This window comes from Pelophylax lessonae (genome assembly GCF_965119305.1).
Source record: "Pelophylax lessonae genome assembly, chromosome: 11".
NCBI lineage: Eukaryota > Metazoa > Chordata > Amphibia > Anura > Ranidae > Pelophylax > Pelophylax lessonae.
Genome location: NC_138778.1, coordinates 236624498 through 236651011, shown reverse-complemented (window position 1 = coordinate 236651011; position 26514 = coordinate 236624498). Strand labels below are relative to the sequence as shown.

At 53.0% G+C, this 26514-nt stretch overlaps 1 protein-coding gene across 1 annotated transcript in view; it reads right to left on the bottom strand.

The window, feature by feature from the left end:
- LOC309566318 (actin-related protein 2/3 complex subunit 1A-B-like) overlaps positions 1 to 25419 on the bottom strand; it is a 29481-nt gene extending 4062 nt beyond the window's left edge. The window contains exons 1-6 of the mRNA XM_082271425.1: positions 25402 to 25419; positions 13276 to 13352; positions 13068 to 13172; positions 5603 to 5825; positions 4570 to 4677; positions 222 to 428 (exon numbers count right to left, since the gene is read on the bottom strand). Of these exons, the coding sequence (XP_082127551.1) occupies positions 222 to 428; positions 4570 to 4677; positions 5603 to 5825; positions 13068 to 13172; positions 13276 to 13339 (707 nt within the window). The 5' untranslated portion in view covers positions 13340 to 13352; positions 25402 to 25419. The remainder of the gene's footprint in view (positions 1 to 221; positions 429 to 4569; positions 4678 to 5602; positions 5826 to 13067; positions 13173 to 13275; positions 13353 to 25401) is intronic.
- Between the last annotated feature and the right edge of the window lie 1095 nt (positions 25420 to 26514).

Sequence of the window (26514 nt, the reverse complement as noted above, 5' to 3'; positions counted from 1 at the left end):
GTATGAGACGGGTACAGGAACATAGATCTACAGTATGAGACGGGGACAGGAACATAGATCTGCAGTATGAGACGGGGACAGGAACATAGATCTACAGTATGAGACGGGTACAGGAACATAGATCTTCAGTATGAGACGGGTACAGGAACATAGATCTACAGTATGAGACGGGGACAGGAACATGGAACACCAACTGATCCTTTATGTATACAGTTACTTACGTTTTGTCTTGCGTTGAGTCGGCCACATTGATGCAGCTGTTGTGGTCCACCCAGGCCAGATACTGACCGCTGGGCGAGAAGCATACGCTGTGCACCCAGCCCCCGCTTTTACCTCTCTCAAACAGAAGCTCCCCAAATGGCATCTTTGTCCCCCAAAGTGTTGGGCTGGGCTTATCTTCAATCTCCTTCACATAGGCTGAGAAAACTCTGAAAGAAATCATTGCTGGCCATTGATGACTCAGGACATTCCATCTAACCAATACCAATGTCCCCCCCCTCATCCACCCAATACCAATGTCCACCACCTCATCCACCCAATACCAATGTCCCCCACCTCATCCACCCAATACCAATGTCCCCCCCTCATCCACCCAATACCAATTTCCCCAACCTCATCCACACAATACCAATGTCCCCCACCTCATCCACCCAATACCAATGTCCCCAACCTCATCCACACAATACCAATGTCCCCCACCTCATCCACCCAATACCAATGTCCCCACCTCATCCACCCAATACCAATGTCCCCCACCTCATCCACCCAATACCAATGTCCCCAACCTCATCCACCCAATACCAATGTCCCCAACCTCATCCACCCAATACCAATGTCCACCACCTCATCCACCCAATACCAATGTCCCCCACCTCATCCACCCAATACCAATGTCCCCAACCTCATCCACCCAATACCAATGTCTTCCACCTCATCCACCCAATACCAATGTCCCCAACTTCATCCACCCAATACCAATGTCCCCAACCTCATCCACCCAATACAAATGTCCCCACCTCATCCACCCAATACCAATGTCCCCACCTCATCCACCCAATACCAATGTCGCCTACCTCATCCACCCAATACTAATGTCCCCACCTCATCCACCCAATACCAATGTCCTCAACCTCATCCACCCAATACCAATGTCCCCAACCTCATCCACCCAATACCAATGTCACCCACCTCATCCACCCAATACCAATGTCTTCCACCTCATCCACCTAATACCAATGTCCCCCACCTCATCCACCCAATACCAATGTCCCCCACCTCATCCACCCAATACCAATGTCCCCTACCTCATCCATGCAATACCAATGTCCCCACCTCAACCACCCAATACCAATGTCCCCCACCTCATCCACCCAATACCAATGTCCCCTACCTCATCCATGCAATACCAATGTCCCCACCTCAACCACCCAATACCAATGTCCCCAACCTCATCCACCCAATACCAATGTCCCCTACCTCATCCACCCCATACCAATGTCCCCTACCTCATCCACCTAATACCAATGTCGCCTACCTCATCCACCCAATACCAATGTCCCCTACCTCATCCACCTAATACCAATGTCGCCTACCTCATCCACCCAATACCAATGTCCCCACTTCATCCACCCAATACCAATCTTCCACCTCATCCACCCAATACCAATGTCCCCTACCTCATCCACCCAATACCAATGTCCCCTACCTCATCCACCCAATACCAATGTCCCCCACCTCATCCACCCAATACCAATGTCCCCTACCTCATCCATGCAATACCAATGTCCCCCACCTCAACCACCCAATACCAATGTCCCCCACCACATCCACCCAATACCAATGTCGCCTACCTCATCCACCCAATACCAATGTCCCCTACCTCATCCACCTAATACCAATGTCGCCTACCTCATCCACCCAATACCAATCTTCCACCTCATCCACCCAATACCAATGTCCCCACTTCATCCACCCAATACCAATCTTCCACCTCATCCACCCAATACCAATGTCCCCTACCTCATCCACCCAATACCAATGTCCCCCACCTCATCCACCCAATACCAATGTCCCCCACCTCATCCACCCCATACCAATGTCCCCTACCTCATCCACCTAATACCAATGTAGCCTACCTCATCCACCCAATACCAATGTCCCCTACCTCATCCACCCAATACCAATGTCCCCCACCTCATCCACCCAATACCAATGTCCCCACCTCAACCACCCAATACCAATGTCCCCCACCTCATCCACCCAATACCAATGTCCCCTACTTCATCCATGCAATACCAATGTCCCCACCTCAACCACCCAATACCAATGTCCCCAACCTCATCCACCCAATACCATTGTCCCCTACCTCATCCACCTAATACCAATGTCGCCTACCTCATCCACCCAATACCAATGTCCCCACTTCATCCACCCAATACCAATCTTCCACCTCATCCACCCAATACCAATGTCCCCCACCTCATCCACCCAATACCAATGTCCCCAACCTCATCCACCCAATACCAATGTCCCCAACCTCATCCACCCAATACCAATGTCCACCACCTCATCCACCCAATACCAATGTCCCCCACCTCATCCACCCAATACCAATGTCCCCAACCTCATCCACCCAATACCAATGTCTTCCACCTCATCCACCCAATACCAATGTCCCCAACCTCATCCACCCAATACAAATGTCCCCACCTCATCCACCCAATACCAATGTCCCCACCTCATCCACCCAATACCAATGTCGCCTACCTCATCCACCCAATACTAATGTCCCCACCTCATCCACCCAATACCAATGTCCTCAACCTCATCCACCCAATACCAATGTCCCCAACCTCATCCACCCAATACCAATGTCACCCACCTCATCCACCCAATACCAATGTCTTCCACCTCATCCACCTAATACCAATGTCCCCCACCTCATCCACCCAATACCAATGTCCCCTACCTCATCCATGCAATACCAATGTCCCCACCTCAACCACCCAATACCAATGTCCCCCACCTCATCCACCCAATACCAATGTCCCCTACCTCATCCATGCAATACCAATGTCCCCACCTCAACCACCCAATACCAATGTCCCCAACCTCATCCACCCAATACCAATGTCCCCTACCTCATCCACCCCATACCAATGTCCCCTACCTCATCCACCTAATACCAATCTTCCACCTCATCCACCCAATACCAATGTCCCCTACCTCATCCACCCAATACCAATGTCCCCTACCTCATCCACCCAATACCAATGTCCCCCACCTCATCCACCCAATACCAATGTCCCCTACCTCACCCATGCAATACCAATGTCCCCCACCTCAACCACCCAATACCAATGTCCCCCACCACATCCACCCAATACCAATGTCCCCTACCTCATCCACCTAATACCAATGTCGCCTACCTCATCCACCCAATACCAATGTCGCCTACCTCATCCACCCAATACCAATCTTCCACCTCATCCACCCAATACCAATGTCCCCACTTCATCCACCCAATACCAATCTTCCACCTCATCCACCCAATACCAATGTCCCCTACCTCATCCACCCAATACCAATGTCCCCCACCTCATCCACCCAATACCAATGTCCCCCACCTCATCCACCCCATACCAATGTCCCCTACCTCATCCACCTAATACCAATGTAGCCTACCTCATCCACCCAATACCAATGTCCCCTACCTCATCCACCCAATACCAATGTCCCCCACCTCATCCACCCAATACCAATGTCCCCACCTCAACCACCCAATACCAATGCCCCCCACCTCATCCACCCAATACCAATGTCCCCTACTTCATCCATGCAATACCAATGTCCCCACCTCAACCACCCAATACCAATGTCCCCAACCTCATCCACCCAATACCATTGTCCCCTACCTCATCCACCTAATACCAATGTCGCCTACCTCATCCACCCAATACCAATGTCCCCTACCTCATCCACCTAATACCAATGTCGCCTACCTCATCCACCCAATACCAATGTCCCCACTTCATCCACCCAATACCAATCTTCCACCTCATCCACCCAATACCAATGTCCCCCACCTCATCCACCCAATACCAATGTCCCCAACCTCATCCACCCAATACCAATGTCCCCTACCTCATCCATGCAATACCAATGTCCCCCACCTCAACCACCCAATACCAATGTCCCCCACCTCATCCACCCAATACCAATGTCCCCTACCTCATCCACCTAATACCAATGTCGCCTACCTCATCCACCCAATACCAATGTCCCCTACCTCATCCACCTAATACCAATGTCGCCTACCTCATCCACCCAATACCAATCTTCCACCTCATCCACCCAATACCAATCTTCCACCTCATCCACCCAATACCAATGTCCCCTATCTCATCCACCCAATACCAATGTCCCCCACCTCATCCACCCAATACCAATGTCCCCCACCTCATACACCCAATACCAATGTCCCCACCTCATACACCCAATACCAATGTCCCCACCTCATCCACCCACAAGGCTTGTATGCTGATGGGGGCCCAGTGGCTCAGCTTATACCTGCACTGGAAGTCACATCCACCGGCTGCCAGCAGAACATTGTTGGGGTGCCAGGCCAGGCTCAGGATGGTGGAACGGATGGACTTCTTGATGTGTTTGCTGATCCACCTGTTAGTATATGAGAAAAGCCGTGCAATTGATAAGAATGATGCCTGCAGCCCATCACTTGCTGTTTAGAAATTAGGATGCAATGCAGTCCTGCTATATGCATTGTTTTGTCACATGACCAGATCACATGACAATAAGAAGCACTATATCTGATCTCCAGCTTTCATCAAATCTGCCCCACACAGTGCACCATTCCTACCCTCCAGCAGCAGTGTCTGACTCTTCAGGTGCCCCAGAAAGGGATGACCTCTTTGCTAGCTGGAAATTGGGACATGACCTGTGTGAGGGATCAGGGGAAGAACTGAGGGAGGCAGTGACCATGGGCCTAGCTACCCGGTGCCACATGTCTTCCAGACTATAGGAAGAGACATTTGCCCCACAGGGGTTGTAGCGGAATGGACACTGAGAGTGTGGTTTGTGTTGAGAGAGTGAGAATTCTTTCACTTGGGACTATCATATTTCTGAGCAGTGTCCCTCAGGAGATGTGTGGGGATGTATTGCAGATGGCTAGAAAATGGTAGAAGTGTTTCATAGACCCATGCCAGTGGGGTGGGGTTTGTTATTGTGAATACCTGCATTCCATTGTCCTATTGTTCCTGTCTGCCTTGTAAGCTTATTATGGGATGTGTGTTTGTGTGGGGGATGGCTCAAAGAGGGAGGGGTTTTCGCAGAGTGTAGATCTCTTGTGTTTTCAAAAAACAAGCTATTCTAGTTGACTCCCGGCCTATGTGTCGTCTAGTTCTTGGGAGGGAAGGATAGTATAACGCTACCTGGATTGTTGCATGCTGTACCTGCCTATTTGGATTATTACCTGTTTTCCTGTCTACCAGCGGAGACCCTGTAGATTAAACCACTTCTCCGCTACAGGGGTAATAGTGCATTCTTGTTCTGGCCCCACCAGCCCTCTACATTTGAAATAACTCACCAATCATTCTCCTTCTCAAAGTAACAGATGGAAATGGTCTGTGAGCCACTGCCCACCGCAATCTTGTTCTCCTGGGGAGACCACTTCACACAAGTGGCAGCGCGGTTAATACGCAGCAGAACCAAGGTCGGCTTCCACACTCCATCACGAAGAGTCCAGACATATGCATTCCTGTCCACAGCGCAGGTCACTATTCGGTCCGAGTTTGGAGCCCAATCTATTCCTGCAGCACATAGAAGGGTATAGTCAGGGCTGGAGACTGGCCACTTATCTGACTCACCCAACTAGATAGTGAGAGTGCCAGGCCCTGCCATGGTGAGAGTCTAGCAGATTGGTAGGAAAAGGACACAGGATTCTCAAAGGTGCAGTCTGAGAGGCTCCGGCATGTGAGACTTTGTAAGTTTGAAATCCCGGATCAGGGCCTGGAATTTGAAGGTTCTGAAGTGCCTTGGTTGGGAAGGAACCTTCAGTCCCGTGTCCGGGTTTGCTAGTTGCCGGCAGCCAGTGTGAGTGCACAGGTGTGTGGGATCAATATACAGTCAGGTCCATAAATATTGGGACATGGACACAATTCTAATCTTTTTGGCTCTATACACCTCCACAATGGATTTGAAATGAAACAAACAAGATGTGCTTTAACTGCAGACTTTCAGCTTTAATTTGAGGGTATTTACATCAAAATCAGGTGAACGGTGTAGGAATTACAACAGTTTGTATATGTGCCTCCCACTTTTTAAGGGACCAAAAGTAATGGGACAGATTAACAATCATAAATCAAACTTTCACTTTTTAATACTTGGTTGCAAATCCTTTGCAGTCAATTACAGCCTGAAGTGTGGAACGCATAGACATCACCAGACGCTGGGTTTCATCCCTGGTGATGCTCTGCCAGGCCTCTACTGCAACTGTCTTCAGTTCCTGCTTGTTCTTGGGGCATTTTCCCTTCAGTTTTGTCTTCAGCAAGTGAAATGCATGCTCAATCGGATTCAGGTCAGGTGATTGACTTGGCCATTGCATAACATTCCACTTCTTTCCCTTAAAAAACTCTTTGGTTGTTTTCGCAGTATGCTTCGGGTCATTGTCCATCTGCACTGTGAAGCGCCGTCCAATGAGTTCTGAAGCATTTGGCTGAATATGAGCCGATAATATTCCCCGAAACACTTCAGAATTCATCCTGCTGCTTCTGTCAGCAGTCACATCATCAATAAATACAAGAGAAGCAGTTCCATTGGCAGCCATACATGCCCACGCCATGACACTACCACCACCATGCTTCACTGATGAGGTGGTATGCTTTGGATCCTTTCCTTCTCCATACTCTTCTCTTCCCATCACTCTGCTACAAGTTGATCTTGGTCTCATCTGTCCAAGGCCGGACTGGCCATAGGGCAGATCGGGCATTTGCCCGGTGGGCCGAACAGCGCATGTCACTTCCGTGACCGTCCCGACTCCCTCCGAGTCCCAAAGCATCTGCTCGCTTGCCACTGGCCTCTCCGCGGCCGATTCCGCAGAGAGGGCCGCGGCCGCATATTCCTCTTCTGGCCGGCCGGTCGGCCGGGTATGTATGTCCCATGCCTGTCCCCACTGAGCAGCTGGGCTGATGCTGAGACCAGCGCCGCTCAGCCTCACTGCGGCCAGCTCCGAGTCCACAGCCAATGGCCATCCAGCTAGCTCAGGAGGGGTGGACCGTCCATGCAATTGGAAACCAGGGGTCAGGTGACTCGTGACTGAAGGGGGTGGAGCTAGAGAGGACCCCTTCTGAGTTCTGCTTTGTCGGGAAGCGGGAAGGAACAGTGACTGCCTGCAGCACCTGCGCCGCACCACCCAAGGCCTGCCCTGCAAGGTAAGTGAAGTGACCACCCCTTAGCACTGCCACTAACCCCCCCCCCCTCAGCACTGCCACTGATCCCCACAGCACTGCCACTGACCCCCCCCCCTCAGCACTGCCACTGACCCCTCCCCCCTCAGCACTGCCACTGACCCCCCCCCCCTCAGCACTGCCACTGACCCCCCCCTGAGCACTGCCACAAACCCCCACCCCACAGCACTTCCACTGACCCCTCCCCCATCAGAACTGACACTGATCCGATTCCCCCCTGGGCCCTGTCACTGATGCGATCCCCCTACCCCAGTTCTGTCACTGATCCAATCCCCTCCCAGCCCTGTCACTAATCCGATCCCCCCCAGCCCTGTCACTGATCCGATCCCCCCCAGCCCTATCACTAATCCGATCCCCCCCCAGCCCTGTCACTGATCCGATCCCCCCCAGCCCTGTAACTGATCCGATCCCCCCCAGCCCTGTCACTGATACGATCCCTCCCAGCCCTGTCACTGATCCGATCCCCTCCCAGCCCTGTCACTGATACGATCCCTCCCAGCCCTGTCACTGATACGATCCCTCCCAGCCCTGTCACTGATCCGATCCCCCCCAGCCCTGTCACTGATCCGATCCCTCCCTCCCAGACCTGTCACTGATCCGATCCCCTCCCAGCCCTGTCACTGATCCGATCCCCCCCAGCCCTGTTCCTGATCCGATCCCCCTACCCCAGCCCTGTCACTGATCCGATCCCCCCCAGCTCTGTCCCTGATCCGATCCCCCTACCCCAGCCCTGTCACTGATCCGATCCCCTCCCAGCCCTGTCACTGATCCGATCCCCCCCCCCAGCCCTGTCACTGATCCGATCCCCCTACCCCAGCCCTGTCACTGATCCGATTCCTCCCAGCCCTGTCACTGATCCGATCCCCTCCCAGCCCTGTCACTGATCCGATCCCTCCCTCCCAGACCTGTCACTGATCCGATCCCTCCTTCCCAGACCTGTAACTGATACGATCCCTCCCAGCCCTGTCACTGATCCGATTCCCCCCAGCCCTGTCACTGATCCGATTCCCCCCAGCCCTGTCACTGATCCGATCCCTCCCAGCCCTGTCACTGATCCGATCCCCTCCCAGCCCTGTCACTGATACGATCCCTCCCAGCCCTGTCACTGATCCGATCCCCTCCCAGCCCTGTCACTGATCCGATCCCTCCCTCCCAGACCTGTCACTGATCCGATCCCTCCCTCCCAGACCTGTAACTGATCCGATCCCCTCCCAGCCCTATCACTGATACGATCCCTCCCAGCCCTGTCACTGATCCGATCCCCTCCCAGCCCTGTCACTGATACGATCCCTCCCAGCCCTGTCACTGATCCGATTCCCCCCAGCCCTTTCACTGATCCGATTCCCCCCAGCCCTGTCACTGATACGATCCCTCCCAGCCCTGTCACTGATCCGATCCCCTCCCAGCCCTGTCACTGATCCGATTCCCCCCAGCCCTGTCACTGATCCCCCCCACCACTGTCACTGATCCCCTTACAGCACTGTCACTGATCTGATCCCCCCAGCACTGCTACTGACCCCCCCCCCAACACTGTCACTGATCCCATCCCTCTACCCAGCATGGCCACTGATGCCACCCACCACCAGCACTGCCACTCATCCCATCCCCTCCATGCTGCCACTCCTCCCCTCCCTCCTTCCACACTGGCACTTCTCCCCTTTCCTCCCTCCCTCCATGCTGCCTCCCTCCGCACTGCCTCCCTTCTACGCTGCCACTCCTCCCCTCCGTCCACACTGACACTACTCCCCTTTCCTCCCTCCATGCTGCCTCTCTTCACGCTGCCACTCCTCCCATCCCCTCGCTCCACGCTGCCACTCCTCCCCACCCTCCACGCTGCCACTCCTCCCATCCCCTCGCTCCACGCTGCCACTCCTCCCCACCCTCCACGCTGCCACTCCTCCCATCCCCTCGCCCCACGCTGCCACTCCTCCCATCCCCTCCCTCCACGCTGCCACTCCTCCCATCCCCTCGCTCCACCCTGCCACTCCTCCCATCCCCTCCCTCCACGCTGCCACTCCTCCCATCCCCTCGCTCCACGCTGCCACTCCTCCCATCCCCTCGCTCTACGCTGCCACTCCTCCCATCCCCTCGCTCCACCCTGCCACTCCTCCCATCCCCTCCCTCCACGCTGCCACTCCTCCCATCCCCTCCCTCCACGCTGCCACTCCTCCCATCCCCTCGCTCCACGCTGCCACTCCTCCCATCCCCTCGCTCTACGCTGCCACTCCTCCCATCCCCTCGCTCCACGCTGCCACTCCTCCCATCCCCTCGCTCCACCCTGCCACTCCTCCCATCCCCTCCCTCCACGCTGCCACTCCTCCCATCCCCTCCCTCCACGCTGCCACTCCTCCCATCCCCTCCCTCCACGCTGCCACTCCTCCCATCCCCTCGCTCCACGCTGCCACTCCTCCCATCCCCTCCCTCCACGCTGCCACTCCTCCCATCCCCTCCCTCCACGCTGCCACTCCTCCCATCCCCTCCCTCCACGCTGCCACTCCTCCCATCCCCTCCCTCCACACTGCCACTCCTCCCATCCCCTCCCTCCACGCTGCCACTCCTCCCATCCCCTCGCTCCACACTGCCACTCCTCCCATCCCCTCGCCCCACGCTGCCACTCCTCCCATTCCCTCCCTCCATGCTGCCACTCCTCCCATTCCCTCCCTCCATGCTGCCACTCATCCCACTCCCCAAGCACTGCCACTGATCCCATTCAATTCCCCCCAAGCACTGCCACTCATCTCGTCCCCCCCCCATCCCCGCACAGCCACTGATTCCACCTTCCACATATTGTCACTCATCCTATCCCCCCTGCACTGCCACTGATCCCACCATCCCTCCACACTGCCACTGATCCCATCCAATCCCCCCCAGCACTGCCATTAATTCCACCCCCCCTACGCTGCCACTAATTCAATCCCCCCCAGTACTGCTACTGATCTCATCCCCCTCAGCACTGCCACTCATCCCAACAACCCACCAGCACTACCAGTCATCTCACCCTCCTCTCGTACTGTCACTCATCCCCCCCACATCCAATCCCCCCGACATTCATTAAACCCCCCCCCATCACTGCCACTGACTCCATACCCCTCAGCACTGCCACTGACTCCATCCCCCCAGCACTGCCACTTAATTCATACCCCCCCCCTCCCTCAGAACTGCCACTCATTCCTCCCCCCAGCACTGCCACTCAATTCACCCCCCCCCCCCAGTACTGCCACTGATTACACCTCCCCCCTCCCCAGCCACCAATGGGTTAGTGCTAAAAATGTGCAGTAACCTCTAGCAATCAGTGAGCAGTGACTGTAGCAGGCTGAATAGAACTAAAATACATTGAGAAACTGGTAGCTGTCATTAGTAATTTGGTTTTAATAAAAAAAAAAAAAAGGCTGCTCAGTCTAAAATGCCCGGGCCTATTTTTTGTCCCAGTCCGGGCCTGCATCTGTCCATAGGATGTTCCAGAACTGTGAAGGCTGTTTTAGATGTTGTTTGGCAAACTCTAATCTGGCCTTCCTGTTTTTGAGGCTCACCAATGGTTTACATCTTGTGGTGAACCCATTGTATTCACTCTGGTGAAGTCTTCTCTTGATTGTTGACTTTGACACACATACACCTACCTCCTGGAGAGTGTTCCTGATCTGACACACATACACCTACCTCCTGGAGAGTGTTCCTGATCTGACACACATACACACCTACCTCCTGGAGAGTGATCCTGATCTGACACACATACACCTACCTCCTGGAGAGTGTTCCTGATCTGACACACATACACCTACCTCCTGGAGAGTGTTCCTGATCTGACACACATACACCTACCTCCTGGAGAGTGATCCTGATCTGACACACATACACCTACCTCCTGGAGAGTGTTCCTGATCTGACACACATACACCTACCTCCTGGAGAGTGTTCCTGATTTGACACACATACACCTACCTCCTGGAGAGTGTTCTTGATCTGACACACATACACCGACCTCCTGGAGAGTGTTCTTGATCTGGCACACATACACCTACCTCCTGGAGAGTGTTCTTGATCTGACACACATACACCTACCTCCTGGAGAGTGTTCCTGATTTGACACACATACACCTACCTCCTGGAGAGTGTTCTTGATCTGACACACATACACCGACCTCCTGGAGAGTGTTCTTGATCTGACACACATACACCTACCTCCTGGAGAGTGTTCTTGATCTGGCACACATACACCTACCTCCTGGAGAGTGTTCTTGATCTGACACACATACACCTACCTCCTGGAGAGTGATCTTGATCTGGCACACATACACCTACCTCCTGGAGAGTGATCTTGATCTGACACACATACACCTACCTCCTGGAGAGTGATCTTGATCTGGCCAACTGTTGTGAAGGGTGTTTTCTTCACCAGGGAAAGAATTCTTCAGTCATCCACCACAGTTGTTTTCCGTGGTCTTCCGGGTCTTTTGGTGTTGCTGAGCTCACCGGTGCGTTCTTTCTTTTTAAGGATGTTCCAAACAGTTGATTTGGCCACACCCAATGTTTTTGCCATCTCTCTGATGGGTTTGTTTTGTTTTTTCAGCCTAATGATGACTTTCTTCACTGATAGTGACAGCTCTTTGGATCTCATATTGAGAGTTGACAGCAACAGATTCCAAATGCAAATAGTACACTTGAAATGAACTCTGGACCTTTTATCTGCACCTTGTAAATGGGATAATGAGGGAATAACACACACCTGGCCATGGAACAGCTGAGCAGCCAATTGTCCCATTACTTTTGGTCCCTTAAAAAGTGGGAGGCACATATACAAACTGCTGTAATTCCTACACCTTTCACCTGATTTGGATATAAATACCCTCAAATTAAAGCTGAAACTCTGCAGGTAAAGCACATCTTGTTTGTTTCATTTCAAATCTATTGTGGTGGTGTATAGAGCCAAAAAGATTAGAATTGTGTTGATGTCCCAATATTTATGGACCTGACTGTAAGCTTGAAGGAAGTTACTACTCCATTTGGAGGCAGGCCCCTGTCAGGAGAATGGGTCGTTCCTGTCAGAGACTGCACCCCCAGTGAGGGGGACTTTTTGTCCAAGGACTGGGAAGGTTGGGATAGTTACGTGGGTCTGGGGTGCAGAGAAAGCTGGGGTGGTTGATGGGTTCAAGGGGCTGAGGGAAGGCTGGAAGTCTCTGAGAGAGCAAGCAAACCCAGGGGGGCTGGAGAACCCTATTTGGTGACCAGAAGGGGGCCCGGGGAGCGAGGTACTGAAACTTATGCTGAGTGAGCCTTGAGAGCCATGTGGCCTGGCATTGCTCATTATCTTTATTGGCTGGAGAAGAACCCTTGTGTGGGCAACTTAATGAACTTTAAACACAGTCCTGTCTGACATGGACTTCACTAAAAAAGGCACCACCCCCCAGACCACAACATTCATGGATCTACGGAGAACCACACAAGTCTGGAATCCGGCCAATCATCAGCGATTCTCCGCAGATTGGACAGACAAGACCCATTGCAGCCATTGTTCCCCAATCCACCACTTACAAAGATGAAAGCTGCAATCTAATTGGCTGTTTTATCCAGTGTTCTGCTCCTTCTCACCTGTGATTCGCCCGTTGTGCTCGGTCAGTTCATGGATCCTACGCCACTCATTGTTGACTTTCTGGTATATCTGGATGGTGTGATTATTGGGGCTGATGGCAATCTCTATACAAGGAGTAGGCAGAAAACCATGAGATCACAATGGCAGCCGCACAGCACTGATATATGTACAGCGACACACACAACAGACACGCCAATCTCTACATACGTGTGCGATCTTTATTCCACGAATGACAAGATATGGGATCTGTCCCAAAGCTGTACAGGGACATGGCTCCTCTGTCACTGCAATAAAAGACAACCATTATTGTCCGGCCTCTCCACCGTCTGTGAGCGCCAGGGCCGGCCCTACCATGGGTCCCGCTGGGTCCATTGGACCAAGGAAGAACTTTGAGAGGGGCAGCAAATTGACGCCAAAGATTTTTTTCCCGGCAGTTTTGTGTGCGACAACTGCCCCCCCCCCCCGGGTATTTGTCCACTGCCCTGTAAAAAGGCCGCCCTGCTGCCCTGAACACGCATACTCATAGTTTCCAGGCGAGGGTGCTTGCACACAGTCTAACACTGGCTGTTAAACACCCGGGCACACATGAAGAACTCAGGTGTGTGTGTTGCTGGGGGCGGGGTGCCCATAAGAGACAGAGAGCAATGAAAAATCCCTTCCCTACCAGCAGCCCATGCTTGGGCACAGCGAAGGGCGTGCATTTCTATTGGGTAGAACTGGAGGAGGGGGTGCAGCTGGCCAACCGCACCTGGCCTGCCTTCTTCTGCTCTGGTGCGGTGAGGCTAGGCACTGAAGACTGTGGGAGCACTGGGAGCACTGGGAGAGAGCAGCAGAGAGGTAATAGAAGTTAGTTCTGTGTGACAGGGCACAAAGGGTGTCCAACATTTGCTTTTATCAGTGGTTGCTGATCTGCTGGATGGCCAAATGTTGCATAACCTGTCCTGCTCCAAAATCACTATACAGCCCTAGCTTGCCGTTATACTAACTATAGGGATTGATTGATATCATTTTTTTCTTGCCGATACCGATATTTTGGCCATCGCATATAAGTATCGGCCCCCCTGTGGTGGGTGGCTGGCTGTCTGGCACCCTGTGGTGGGTGGGTGGCTGTCTGGCATGCTGTGGTGGGTGGCTGGCTGGAACCCTGTGCTTGGTGGCTGGCTGTCTGGCTGGCACCCTGTGGTGGTGGGTGGCTGGCTGCCACCCTATGGCGGGTGGCTGGCTGTTTGGCTGGCACCCTGTGGTGGGTGGCTGGCTGGCACAGGAGCTGTGGGCGGCTGGCTGGTACAGTGCCTGTGGGTGGGTGGCTGGCTGGCTGGTAAAGTGCCTGTGGCTGGCTGGTACAAGGCCTGTGGTGGCTGGCACCCTGTGGTGGGTGGCTGGCTTGCTGGCACCCTGCGGTGGGTGGCTGGCTGGCACAGGAGCTGTGGGCGGCTGGCTGGTACAGTGCCTGTGGCTGGCTGGTATAGAGCCTGTGGGTGGCTGGCTGGCAGGTACAGGGCCTGTGGATGTGGGTGGCTGGCTGGCACAGGAGCTGTGGGTGGGTGTATGGCTGTGATACACTCCTGCGAGACTAATCCCGACTCCAGGTGAGGCTGTCCAAGGCGAGAGAGGCGGCCTAAGAAGGCAGAATGACATCACGAAAATATCGGCAATATCAGTAACTTCCTGGGCCGATACCGATATATCGGGCAAAGTGCATATCGGCCCTCGATATATAGGCCTTGCCGATAATCGGTCGATCCCTACTACTCTGGCCTTCCCCTATACCGCCCTTGCCTGCCCCTATACTACCCGAATCCACCCCAGTACTGCCCTAGCCTGTTTATATACTACCTTAGCCTGCCTCTATACCGCCCTTGCCTGCCCCTATACTACCCTAACCGGCCCCTGTACTGCCCTAGCCTGTCCATATACTTCCCTAGCCTGTCCATATACTGCCCTAGCCTGTCCATATACTACTTTAGCCTGTCTATATACTACCTTAGCATGTCTATATACTACCCTAGCCTGTCTATATACTGCCCTAGCATGTCTATATACTACCCTAACCTGCCCATATACTGCCCTAGCCTGTCTATATACTGCCCTAGCCTGTCTATATACTGCCCTAGCCTGTCTATATACTACTTTAGCCTGTCTATATACTGCCCTAGCCTGTCTATATACTGCCCTAGCCTGTCCATATACTACTTTAGCATGTCTATATACTACCTTAGCCTGTCTATATACTACCCTAGCATGTCTATATACTACCTTAGCATGTCTATATACTACCCTAGCATGTCTATATACTACCCTAACCTGCCCATATACTTCCCTAGCCTGTCCATACACCTCCCTAGCCTGCCTATATACTACCCTAGCCTGCCTATATACTGCCCTAGCCTGCCCATATACTGCCCTAGCCTGTCCATATACTACCCTAGCCTGTCCATATACTGCCCTAGCCTGTCCATATACTGCCCTAGCCTGCCCATATACTGCCCTAGCCTGTCCATATACTACCCTAGCCTGCCCATATACTGCCCTAGCCTGTCCATATACTGCCCTAGCCTGTCCATACACCTCCCTAGCCTGTCCATATACTGCCCTAGCCTGCCCATATACTGCCCTAGCATGTCTATATACTGCCCTAGCCTGTCTATATACTGCCCTAGCCTGTCTATATACTACCCTAGCCTGCCCATATACTGCCCTAGCCTGTCTATATACTGCCCTAGCCTGTCTATATACTACCCTAGCCTGCCCATATACTGCCCTAGCCTGTCTATATACTGCCCTAGCCTGTCTATATACTGCCCTAGCCTGTCTATATACTACCCTAGCCTGCCCATATACTGCCCTAGCCTGTCTATATACTGCCCTAGCCTGTCTATATACTGCCCTAGCCTGTCTATATACTGCCCTAGCCTGTCTATATACTACCCTAGCCTGCCCATATACTGCCCTAGCCTGTCCATACACCTCCCTAGCCTGTCCATATACTGCCCTAGCCTGCCCATATACTGCCCTAGCATGTCTATATACTGCCCTAGCCTGTCTATATACTGCCCTAGCCTGTCTATATACTACCCTAGCCTGCCCATATACTGCCCTAGCCTGTCCATACACCTCCCTAGCCTGTCCATATACTGCCCTAGCCTGTCTATATACTGCCCTAGCCTGTCTATATACTGCCCTAGCCTGTCTATATACTGCCCTAGCCTGTCTATATACTACCCTAGCCTGCCCATATACTGCCCTAGCCTGTCTATATACTGCCCTAGCCTGTCTATATACTGCCCAAGCCTGTCTATATACTGCCCTAGCCTGTCTATATACTACCCTAGCCTGCCCATATACTGCCCTAGCCTGTCTATATACTACCCTAGCCTGTCTATATACTGCCCTAGCCTGTCTATATACTGCCCTAGCCTGTCTATATACTACCCTAGCCTGCCCATATACTACCCTAGCCTGCCCATATACTGCCCTAGCCTGTCTATATACTGCCCTAGCCTGTCTATATACTGCCCTAGCCTGTCTATATACTGCCCTAGCCTGTCTATATACTTCTCTAGCCTGCCCATATACTGCCCTAGCCTGTCCATATACTACCCTAGCCTGTCTATATACTGCCCTAGCCTGTCTATATACTTCTCTAGCCTGCCCATATACTGCCCTAGCCTGTCCATATACTGCCCTAGCCTGTCCATATACTACCCTAGCCTGTCTATATACTGCCCTAGCATGTCTATATACTGCCCTAGCCTGTCTATATACTGCCCTAGCCTGTCTATATACTGCCCTAGCTTGTCCATATATTACCCCAGCCCACCCCTATACAGTCCTATTCCAGTGGCATATCATCCATGGGTGCAACGTACATTGCACCCATGGATGCCCGAGGGTGCCAAGATGGGGGAGCGGTATCATGGTGCCATGCTATATATTTTTGCATATAGACAAGGTGCTGTTGCATGTAAATCTCACTTCCTGATAAATTTAATTTTAGTTTTAATTATCATGATATAAAATAATGGATGCGGGGGCCTTTTGGTGGGCATCATTTTTTTTTTTTGGGGGGGGGGGGGGGGAGCAGCATTTTATTCTTGGACCCAGGCAACACAATGTCAAGACAAGGCCAGCCCTGGTGAGCGCACATATCAGAGACAGGATCAGAAAACAATCCTACGAGAAGCGTGTCACCGAGAATGGAGGATTCTGGGAGATATACAACATTCCTGACATGTCCTGATCACGTCTCAACACCGACAACAAGTCCAACCCTGCCCGCCTGCTGAATGGGAATCCAACATTCCAGGTCCACACACAACACTGTGTACACTACCCAACACACCCCAACACCCCGACACACCAACACTGTGTACACTACCCAACACACCCCGACACACCAACACTGTGTACACTACCCAACACACCCCAACACACCAACACCGTGTACACTACCCAACACACCCCAACACCCCGACACACCAACACTGTGTACACTACCCAACACACCCCAACACACCAACACTGTGTACACTACCCAACACACCCCGACACACCAACACTGTGTACACTACCCAACACACCCCAACACACCAACACCGTGTACACTACCCAACACACCCCGACACACCAACACACCAACACCGTGTACACTACCCAACACACCCCGACACACCAACACTGTGTACACTACCCAACACACCCCAACACACCAACACTGTGTACACTACCCAACACACCCCGACACACCAACACTGTGTACACTACCCAACACACCCCAACACACCAACACACCAACACCGTGTACACTACCCAACACACCCCAACACACCAACACTGTGTACACTACCCAACACACCCCGACACACCAACACCGTGTACACTACCCAACACACCCCGACACACCAACACTGTGTACACTACCTGACACCCCAACACACCAACACTGTGTACACTACCCAACACACCCCAACACACCAACACACCAACACCGTGTACACTACCCAACACACCCCAACACACCAACACCGTGTACACTACCCAACACACCCCAACACACCAACACCGTGTACACTACCCAACACACCCCAACACACCAACACCGTGTACACTACCCAACACACCCCAACACACCAACACCGTGTACACTACCCAACACACCCCAACACACCAACACCGTGTACACTACCCAACACACCCCAACACACCAACACACCAACACCGTGTACACTACCCAACACACCCCGACACACCAACACTGTGTACACTACCCAACACACCCCAACACACCAACACTGTGTACACTACCCAACACACCCCGACACACAACACTGTGTACACTACCTGACACCCCAACACACCAACACTGTGTACACTACCTGACACCCCAACACACCAACACTGTGTACACTACCCAACACACCCCGACACACCAACACACCAACACTGTGTACACTACCCAACACACCCCAACACACCAACACACCAACACCGTGTACACTACCCAACACACCCCGACACACCAACACTGTGTACACTACCCAACACACCCCAACACACCAACACTGTGTACACTACCCAACACACCCCGACACACAACACTGTGTACACTACCCAACACACCCCAACACACCAACACTGTGTACACTACCCAACACACCCCAACACACCAACACTGTGTACACTACCCAACACACCCCAACACACCAACACCGTGTACACTACCCAACACACCCCGACACACCAACACTGTGTACACTACCCAACACACCCCAACACACCAACACCGTGTACACTACCCAACACACCCCGACACACCAACACTGTGTACACTACCCAACACACCCCGACACACCAACACTGTGTACACTACCCAACACACCCCGACACACCAACACTGTGTACACTACCCAACACACCCCGACACACCAACACTGTGTACACTACCCAACACACCCCGACACACCAACACTGTGTACACTACCCAACACACCCCAACACACCAACACCGTGTACACTACCCAACACACCCCGACACACCAACACTGTGTACACTACCCAACACACCCCGACACACCAACACTGTGTACACTACCCAACACACCCCGACACACCAACACTGTGTACACTACCCAACACACCCCAACACACCAACACACCAACACCGTGTACACTACCCAACACACCCCAACACACCAACACCGTGTACACTACCCAACACACCCCAACACACCAACACCGTGTACACTACCCAACACACCCCAACACACCAACACTGTGTACACTACCCAACACACCCCAACACACCAACACACCAACACCGTGTACACTACCCAACACACCCCAACACACCAACACCGTGTACACTACCCAACACACCCCAACACACCAACACCGTGTACACTACCCAACACACCCCAACACACCAACACCGTGTACACTACCCAACACACCCCAACACACCAACACCGTTTACACTACCCAACACACCCCGACACACCAACACTGTGTACACTACCCAACACACCCCAACACACCAACACCGTGTACACTACCCAACACACCCCAACACACCAACACTGTGTACACTACCCAACACACCCCAACACACCAACACCGTGTACACTACCCAACACACCCCAACACACCAACACTGTGTACACTACCCAACACACCCCGACACACCAACACTGTGTACACTACCTGACACCCCAACACACCAACACCGTGTACACTACCCAACACACCCCAACACACCAACACCGTGTACACTACCCAACACACCCCGACACACCAACACTGTGTACACTACCCAACACACCACAACACACCAACACCGTGTACACTACCCAACACACACCAACACTGTGTACACTACCCAACACACCCCGACACACCAACACACCAACACTGTGTACACTACCCAACACACCCCAACACACCAACACCGTGTACACTACCCAACACACCCCAACACACCAACACTGTGTACACTACCCAACACACCCCAACACACCAACACACCAACACCGTGTACACTACCCAACACACCCCAACACACCAACACACCAACACCGTGTACACTACCCAACACACCCCAACACACCCCAACACACCAACACCGTGTACACTACCCAACACACCCCAACACACCAACACCGTGTACACTACCCAACACACCCCGACACACCAACACACCAACACTGTGTACACTACCTGACACACCCCGACACACCAACACTGTGTACACTACCCAACACACCCCGACACACCAACACTGTGTACACTACCCAACACACCCCGACACACCAACACTGTGTACACTACCCAACACACCCCAACACCCCGACACACCAACACTGTGTACACTACCTGACACACCCCGACACACCAACACTGTGTACACTACCCAACACACCCCGACACACCAACACTGTGTACACTACCCAACACACCCTGACACACCAACACTGTGTACACTACCCAACACACCCCAACACCCCGACACACCAACACTGTGTACACTACCTGACACACCCCGACACACCAACACTGTGTACACTACCCAACACACCCCGACACACCAACACTGTGTACACTACCCAACACACCCCGACACACCAACACTGTGTACACTACCCAACACACCCCAACACCCCGACACACCAACACTGTGTACACTACCCAACACACCCCGACACACCAACACTGTGTACACTACCCAACACACCCCGACACACCAACACTGTGTACACTACCCAACACACCCCAACACACCAACACCGTGTACACTACCCAACACACCCCGACACACCAACACACCAACACTGTGTACACTACCTGACACACCCCGACACACCAACACTGTGTACACTACCCAACACACCCCGACACACCAACACTGTGTACACTACCCAACACACCCCGACACACCAACACTGTGTACACTACCCAACACACCCTGACACACCAACACTGTGTACACTACCCAACACACCCCAACACCCCGACACACCAACACTGTGTACACTACCTGACACACCCCGACACACCAACACTGTGTACACTACCCAACACACCCCGACACACCAACACTGTGTACACTACCCAACACACCCTGACACACCAACACTGTGTACACTACCCAACACACCCCAACACCCCGACACACCAACACTGTGTACACTACCTGACACACCCCGACACACCAACACTGTGTACACTACCCAACACACCCCGACACACCAACACTGTGTACACTACCCAACACACCCCGACACACCAACACTGTGTACACTACCCAACACACCCCAACACCCCGACACACCAACACTGTGTACACTACCCAACACACCCCGACACACCAACACTGTGTACACTACCCAACACACCCCGACACACCAACACTGTGTACACTACCCAACACACCCCAACACCCCGACACACCAACACTGTGTACACTACCCAACACACCCCGACACACCAACACTGTGTACACTACCCAACACACCCCGACACACCAACACTGTGTACACTACCCAACACACCCCAACACACCAACACACCAACACCGTGTACACTACCCAACACACCCCAACACACCAACACACCAACACCGTGTACACTACCTGACACCCCAACACACCAACACTGTGTACACTACCCAACACACCCCGACACACCAACACTGTGTACACTACCCAACACACCCCGACACACCAACACTGTGTACACTACCCAACACACCCCGACACACCAACACCGTGTACACTACCTGACACCCCAACACACCAACACCGACAACAAGTCCGACCCTGCCCCCTGCTGAATGGGAATCCAACATTCCAGGTCCACACACAACACCGTGTACACTACCCAACACACCCCGACACACCAACACCGTGTACACTACCTAACACCTCAACACACCAACACCATGTACACTACCTGACACCCCAACACACCAACACCGACAACAAGTCTGACCCTGCCCCCTGCTGAATGGTAATCCAACATTCCAGGTCCACACACAACACCGTGTACACTACCCAACACACCAACACCGTGTACACTGCCTGACACACCAACACCGTGTACACTACCTGACACACACCGACACACCAACACCGTGTACACTACCTGACACACCAACACCGTGTACACTACCTGACACACACCGACACACCAACACCGTGTACACTACCCAACACACCCCGACACACCAACACCGTGTACACTACCTGACACACCGACACACCAACACCGTGTACACTCCCTGACACACCGACACACCAACACCGTGTACACTACCTGACACACACCGACACACCAACACCGTGTACACTACCTGACACACACCGACACACCAACACCGTGTACACTACCTGACACACCAACACCGTGTACACTACCTGACACACACCGACACACCAACACCATGTACACTACCCAACACACCCCGACACACCAACACCGTGTACACTACCTGGCACACCGACACACCAACACCGTGTACACTCCCGGACACACCGACACACCAACACCGTGTACACTCCCTGACACACCAACACCGTGTACACTACCTGACACACACCGACACACCAACACCGTGTACACTACCTGACACACACCGACACACCAACACCGTGTACACTACCCAACACACCAACACCGTGTACACTACCTGACACACCAACACCGTGTACACTACCTGACACACACCGACACACCAACACTGTGTACACTACCTGACACACACCGACACACCAACACCGTGTACACTACCTGACACACACCGACACACCAACACCATGTACACTACCCAACACACCAACACCGTGTACACTACCTGACACACCCCAACACCGTGTACACTACCTGACACACCCCAACACACCAACACCGTGTACACTACCCAACACAACAACACCGACAACAAGTCCAACCCTGCCCGCCTGCTGAATGGGAATCCCCTCCGAACAGTATGGAGGAGTTACCAACATTCCAGGTCCACACACAACACCGTGTACACTACCTGACACACCCCGACACACAACACCATGTACACTACCCAACACACCCCGACACACCAACACCGTGTACACTACCTGACACACCCCGACACACCAACACCGTGTACACTACCCCACACACCCCGTCACACCAACAACATGTACACTACCCAACACACCCCAACACACCAACACCGTGTACACTACCTGACACACACCGACACCAACACTGTGTACACTACCTGACACACCAACACCGTGTACACTACCCAACACACCCCGTCACACCAACACCATGTACACTACCCAACACACCCCAACACACCAACACCGTGTACACTACCTGACACACACCGACACCAACACCGTGTACACTACCTGACACACCCCGACACCAACACTGTGTACACTACCTGACACACCAACACCGTGTACACTACCCAACACACCCCGTCACACCAACACCATGTACACTACCCAACACACCCCAACACACCAACACCGTGTACACTACCTGACACACACCGACACCAACACCGTGTACACTACCTGACACATCCCGACACACCAACACCGTGTACACTACCCAACACACCCCGTCACACCAACACCATGTACACTACCCAACACACCCCAACACACCAACACCGTGTACACTACCTGACACACACCGACACCAACACCGTGTACACTACCTGACACACCCCGACACACCAACACCGTGTACACTACCCAACACACCCCGACACACCAACACCGTGTACACTACCTGACACCCCGACACACCGACACTGTGTACACTACCCAACACACCCCGACGCACCAACTGCAACACCGTGTACACTACCCCACACAACAACACCGACAACAAGTCCAACCCTGCCCCCTGCTGAATGGGAATCCACTCCCAACAGTATGGAGGAGTCACCAACATTCCAGGTCCACACATCTAAGGAACGTTCCTCAACACTACTGACCAACATACACCAACACCGTGTACACTACCTGACACACCAACACTGTGTACACTACCTGACATACCAATACCGTGTACACTACCCCACACGCCAACACCGTGTACACTACCCCACACGCCAACACCGTGTACACTACCTGACATACCAATACCGTGTACACTACCCCACACGCCAACACCGTGTACACTAATCCACACACCAACACCGTGTACACTACCTGACACACACCGACACCAACACCGTGTACACTACCTGACACACCCCGACACACCAACACCGTGTACACTACCCAACACACCCCGACACACCAACACCGTGTACACTACCTGACACCCCGACACACCGACACTGTGTACACTACCCAACACACCCCGACGCACCAACTGCAACACCGTGTACACTACCCCACACAACAACACCGACAACAAGTCCAACCCTGCCCCCTGCTGAATGGGAATCCACTCCCAACAGTATGGAGGAGTCACCAACATTCCAGGTCCACACATCTAAGGAACGTTCCTCAACACTACTGACCAACATACACCAACACCGTGTACACTACCCGACACACCAACACTGTGTACACTACCTGACATACCAATACCGTGTACACTACCCCACACGCCAACACCGTGTACACTACCCCACACGCCAACACCGTGTACACTACCTGACATACCAATACCGTGTACACTACCCCACACGCCAACACCGTGTACACTAATCCACACGCCAACACCGTGTACACTACCCCACACGCCAACACCTTGTACACTACTCCACACGCCAGCACTGTGTACACAACCCCACACAACAACACCGACAACAAGTCCAACCCTGCCCCCTGCTGAATGGGAATCCACTCCCAACAGTATGGAGGAGTCACCAACATTCCAGGTCCACACATCTAAGGAACGTTCCTCAACACTACTGACCAACATACACCAACACCGTGTACACTACCTGACATACCCCAACACGCCAACACCGTGTACACTACCCCAACACACCAACACCGTGTACACTACCCCACACGCCAACACCGTATACACTACCCCACACGCCAACGCCATGTACACTACCCCACACGCCAACACCGTATACACTACCCCACACGCCAACACCGTATACACTACCCCACACGCCAACACCATGTACACTACCCCACACGCCAACACCATGTACACTACCCCACACGCCAACACCGTATACACTACCTGACACACCTATCCCATATACACTACCTAACACACCGCAACTGAATACACCACTATGGATCTGTCAGGAGGGGGATGGGAGGGAGCAATGTTCTGCAGATCTTGGAATATTATCAGATCCCGTTCTCTCACCTGGTGCTCTGTGTCCGGGGATTTGCAGTCTCAGGAGCTCAGGTCAGGGTGGAGAAATTCAGGTATTTTTTATATTACCTCGGGCTCTCACCTGAGCACAGGTATGCTGAGTGGGAGGGGCCAAGGTGAAGAAATCCGAGTGTTGGACTATCCCAGAAAACACACCAATAGACCAAACAAGAGAGACGGAGAGGAAAAACCTTCATCAGGAGACAAGGAAATGTAAAATCCTCATTCCTCAATCCAAATCCTGGGATCCCTCCTCCCGTGCACAATACAGGGGATTAAATCCCGGGATCCCCCTCCCGTACACAGTACCGGGAATAAATCCCGGGATTCCTCCTCCCGTACACAGTACCAGGAATAAATCCTGGGATCCCTCCTCCCGTACACAGTACCAGGAATAAATCCTGGGATCCCTCCTCCCGTACACAGTACCGGGAATAAATCCCGGGATTCCTCCTCCCGTACACAGTACTAGGAATAAATCCTGGGATCCCCCCTCCTGTACACTGTACTAGGAATAAATCCTGGGATCCCTCCTCCTGTACACTGTACTAGGAATAAATCCCGGGATCCCCCTCCTGTACACAATACCGGGAATAAATCCTGGGATCCCCCCTCCTGTACACAATACCGGGAATAAATCCTGGGATCCCTCCTCCTGTACACTGTACTAGGAATAAATCCCGGGATCCCCCTGATGTACACAATACCGGGAATAAATCCTGGGATCCCCCCTCCTGTACACAATACCGGGAATAAATCCTGGGATCCCTCCTCCTGTACACAGTACCAAAAATAAATTCTGGGATCCCCCCTCCTGTATACAGTACCGGGAATAAATCCCGGGATCCCCCCCTCCCGTACACAGTACCGGAATAAATCCTGGGATCCCCCCCACTCCTGTACACAGTAAGGGGAATAAATCCCGGGATGCCTTCTCCTGTACACAGTACTGGGAATAAATCCCGGGATCCCTCCTCCCATACATTGTACCGGGTATAAATCCCAGGATCCCCATTCCTGTACACTGTACTGGGAATAAATCCTAGGATCCTCCCATACACTGTACAAGGAATAAATCCCGGAATCCCCCCCATACACTGTACC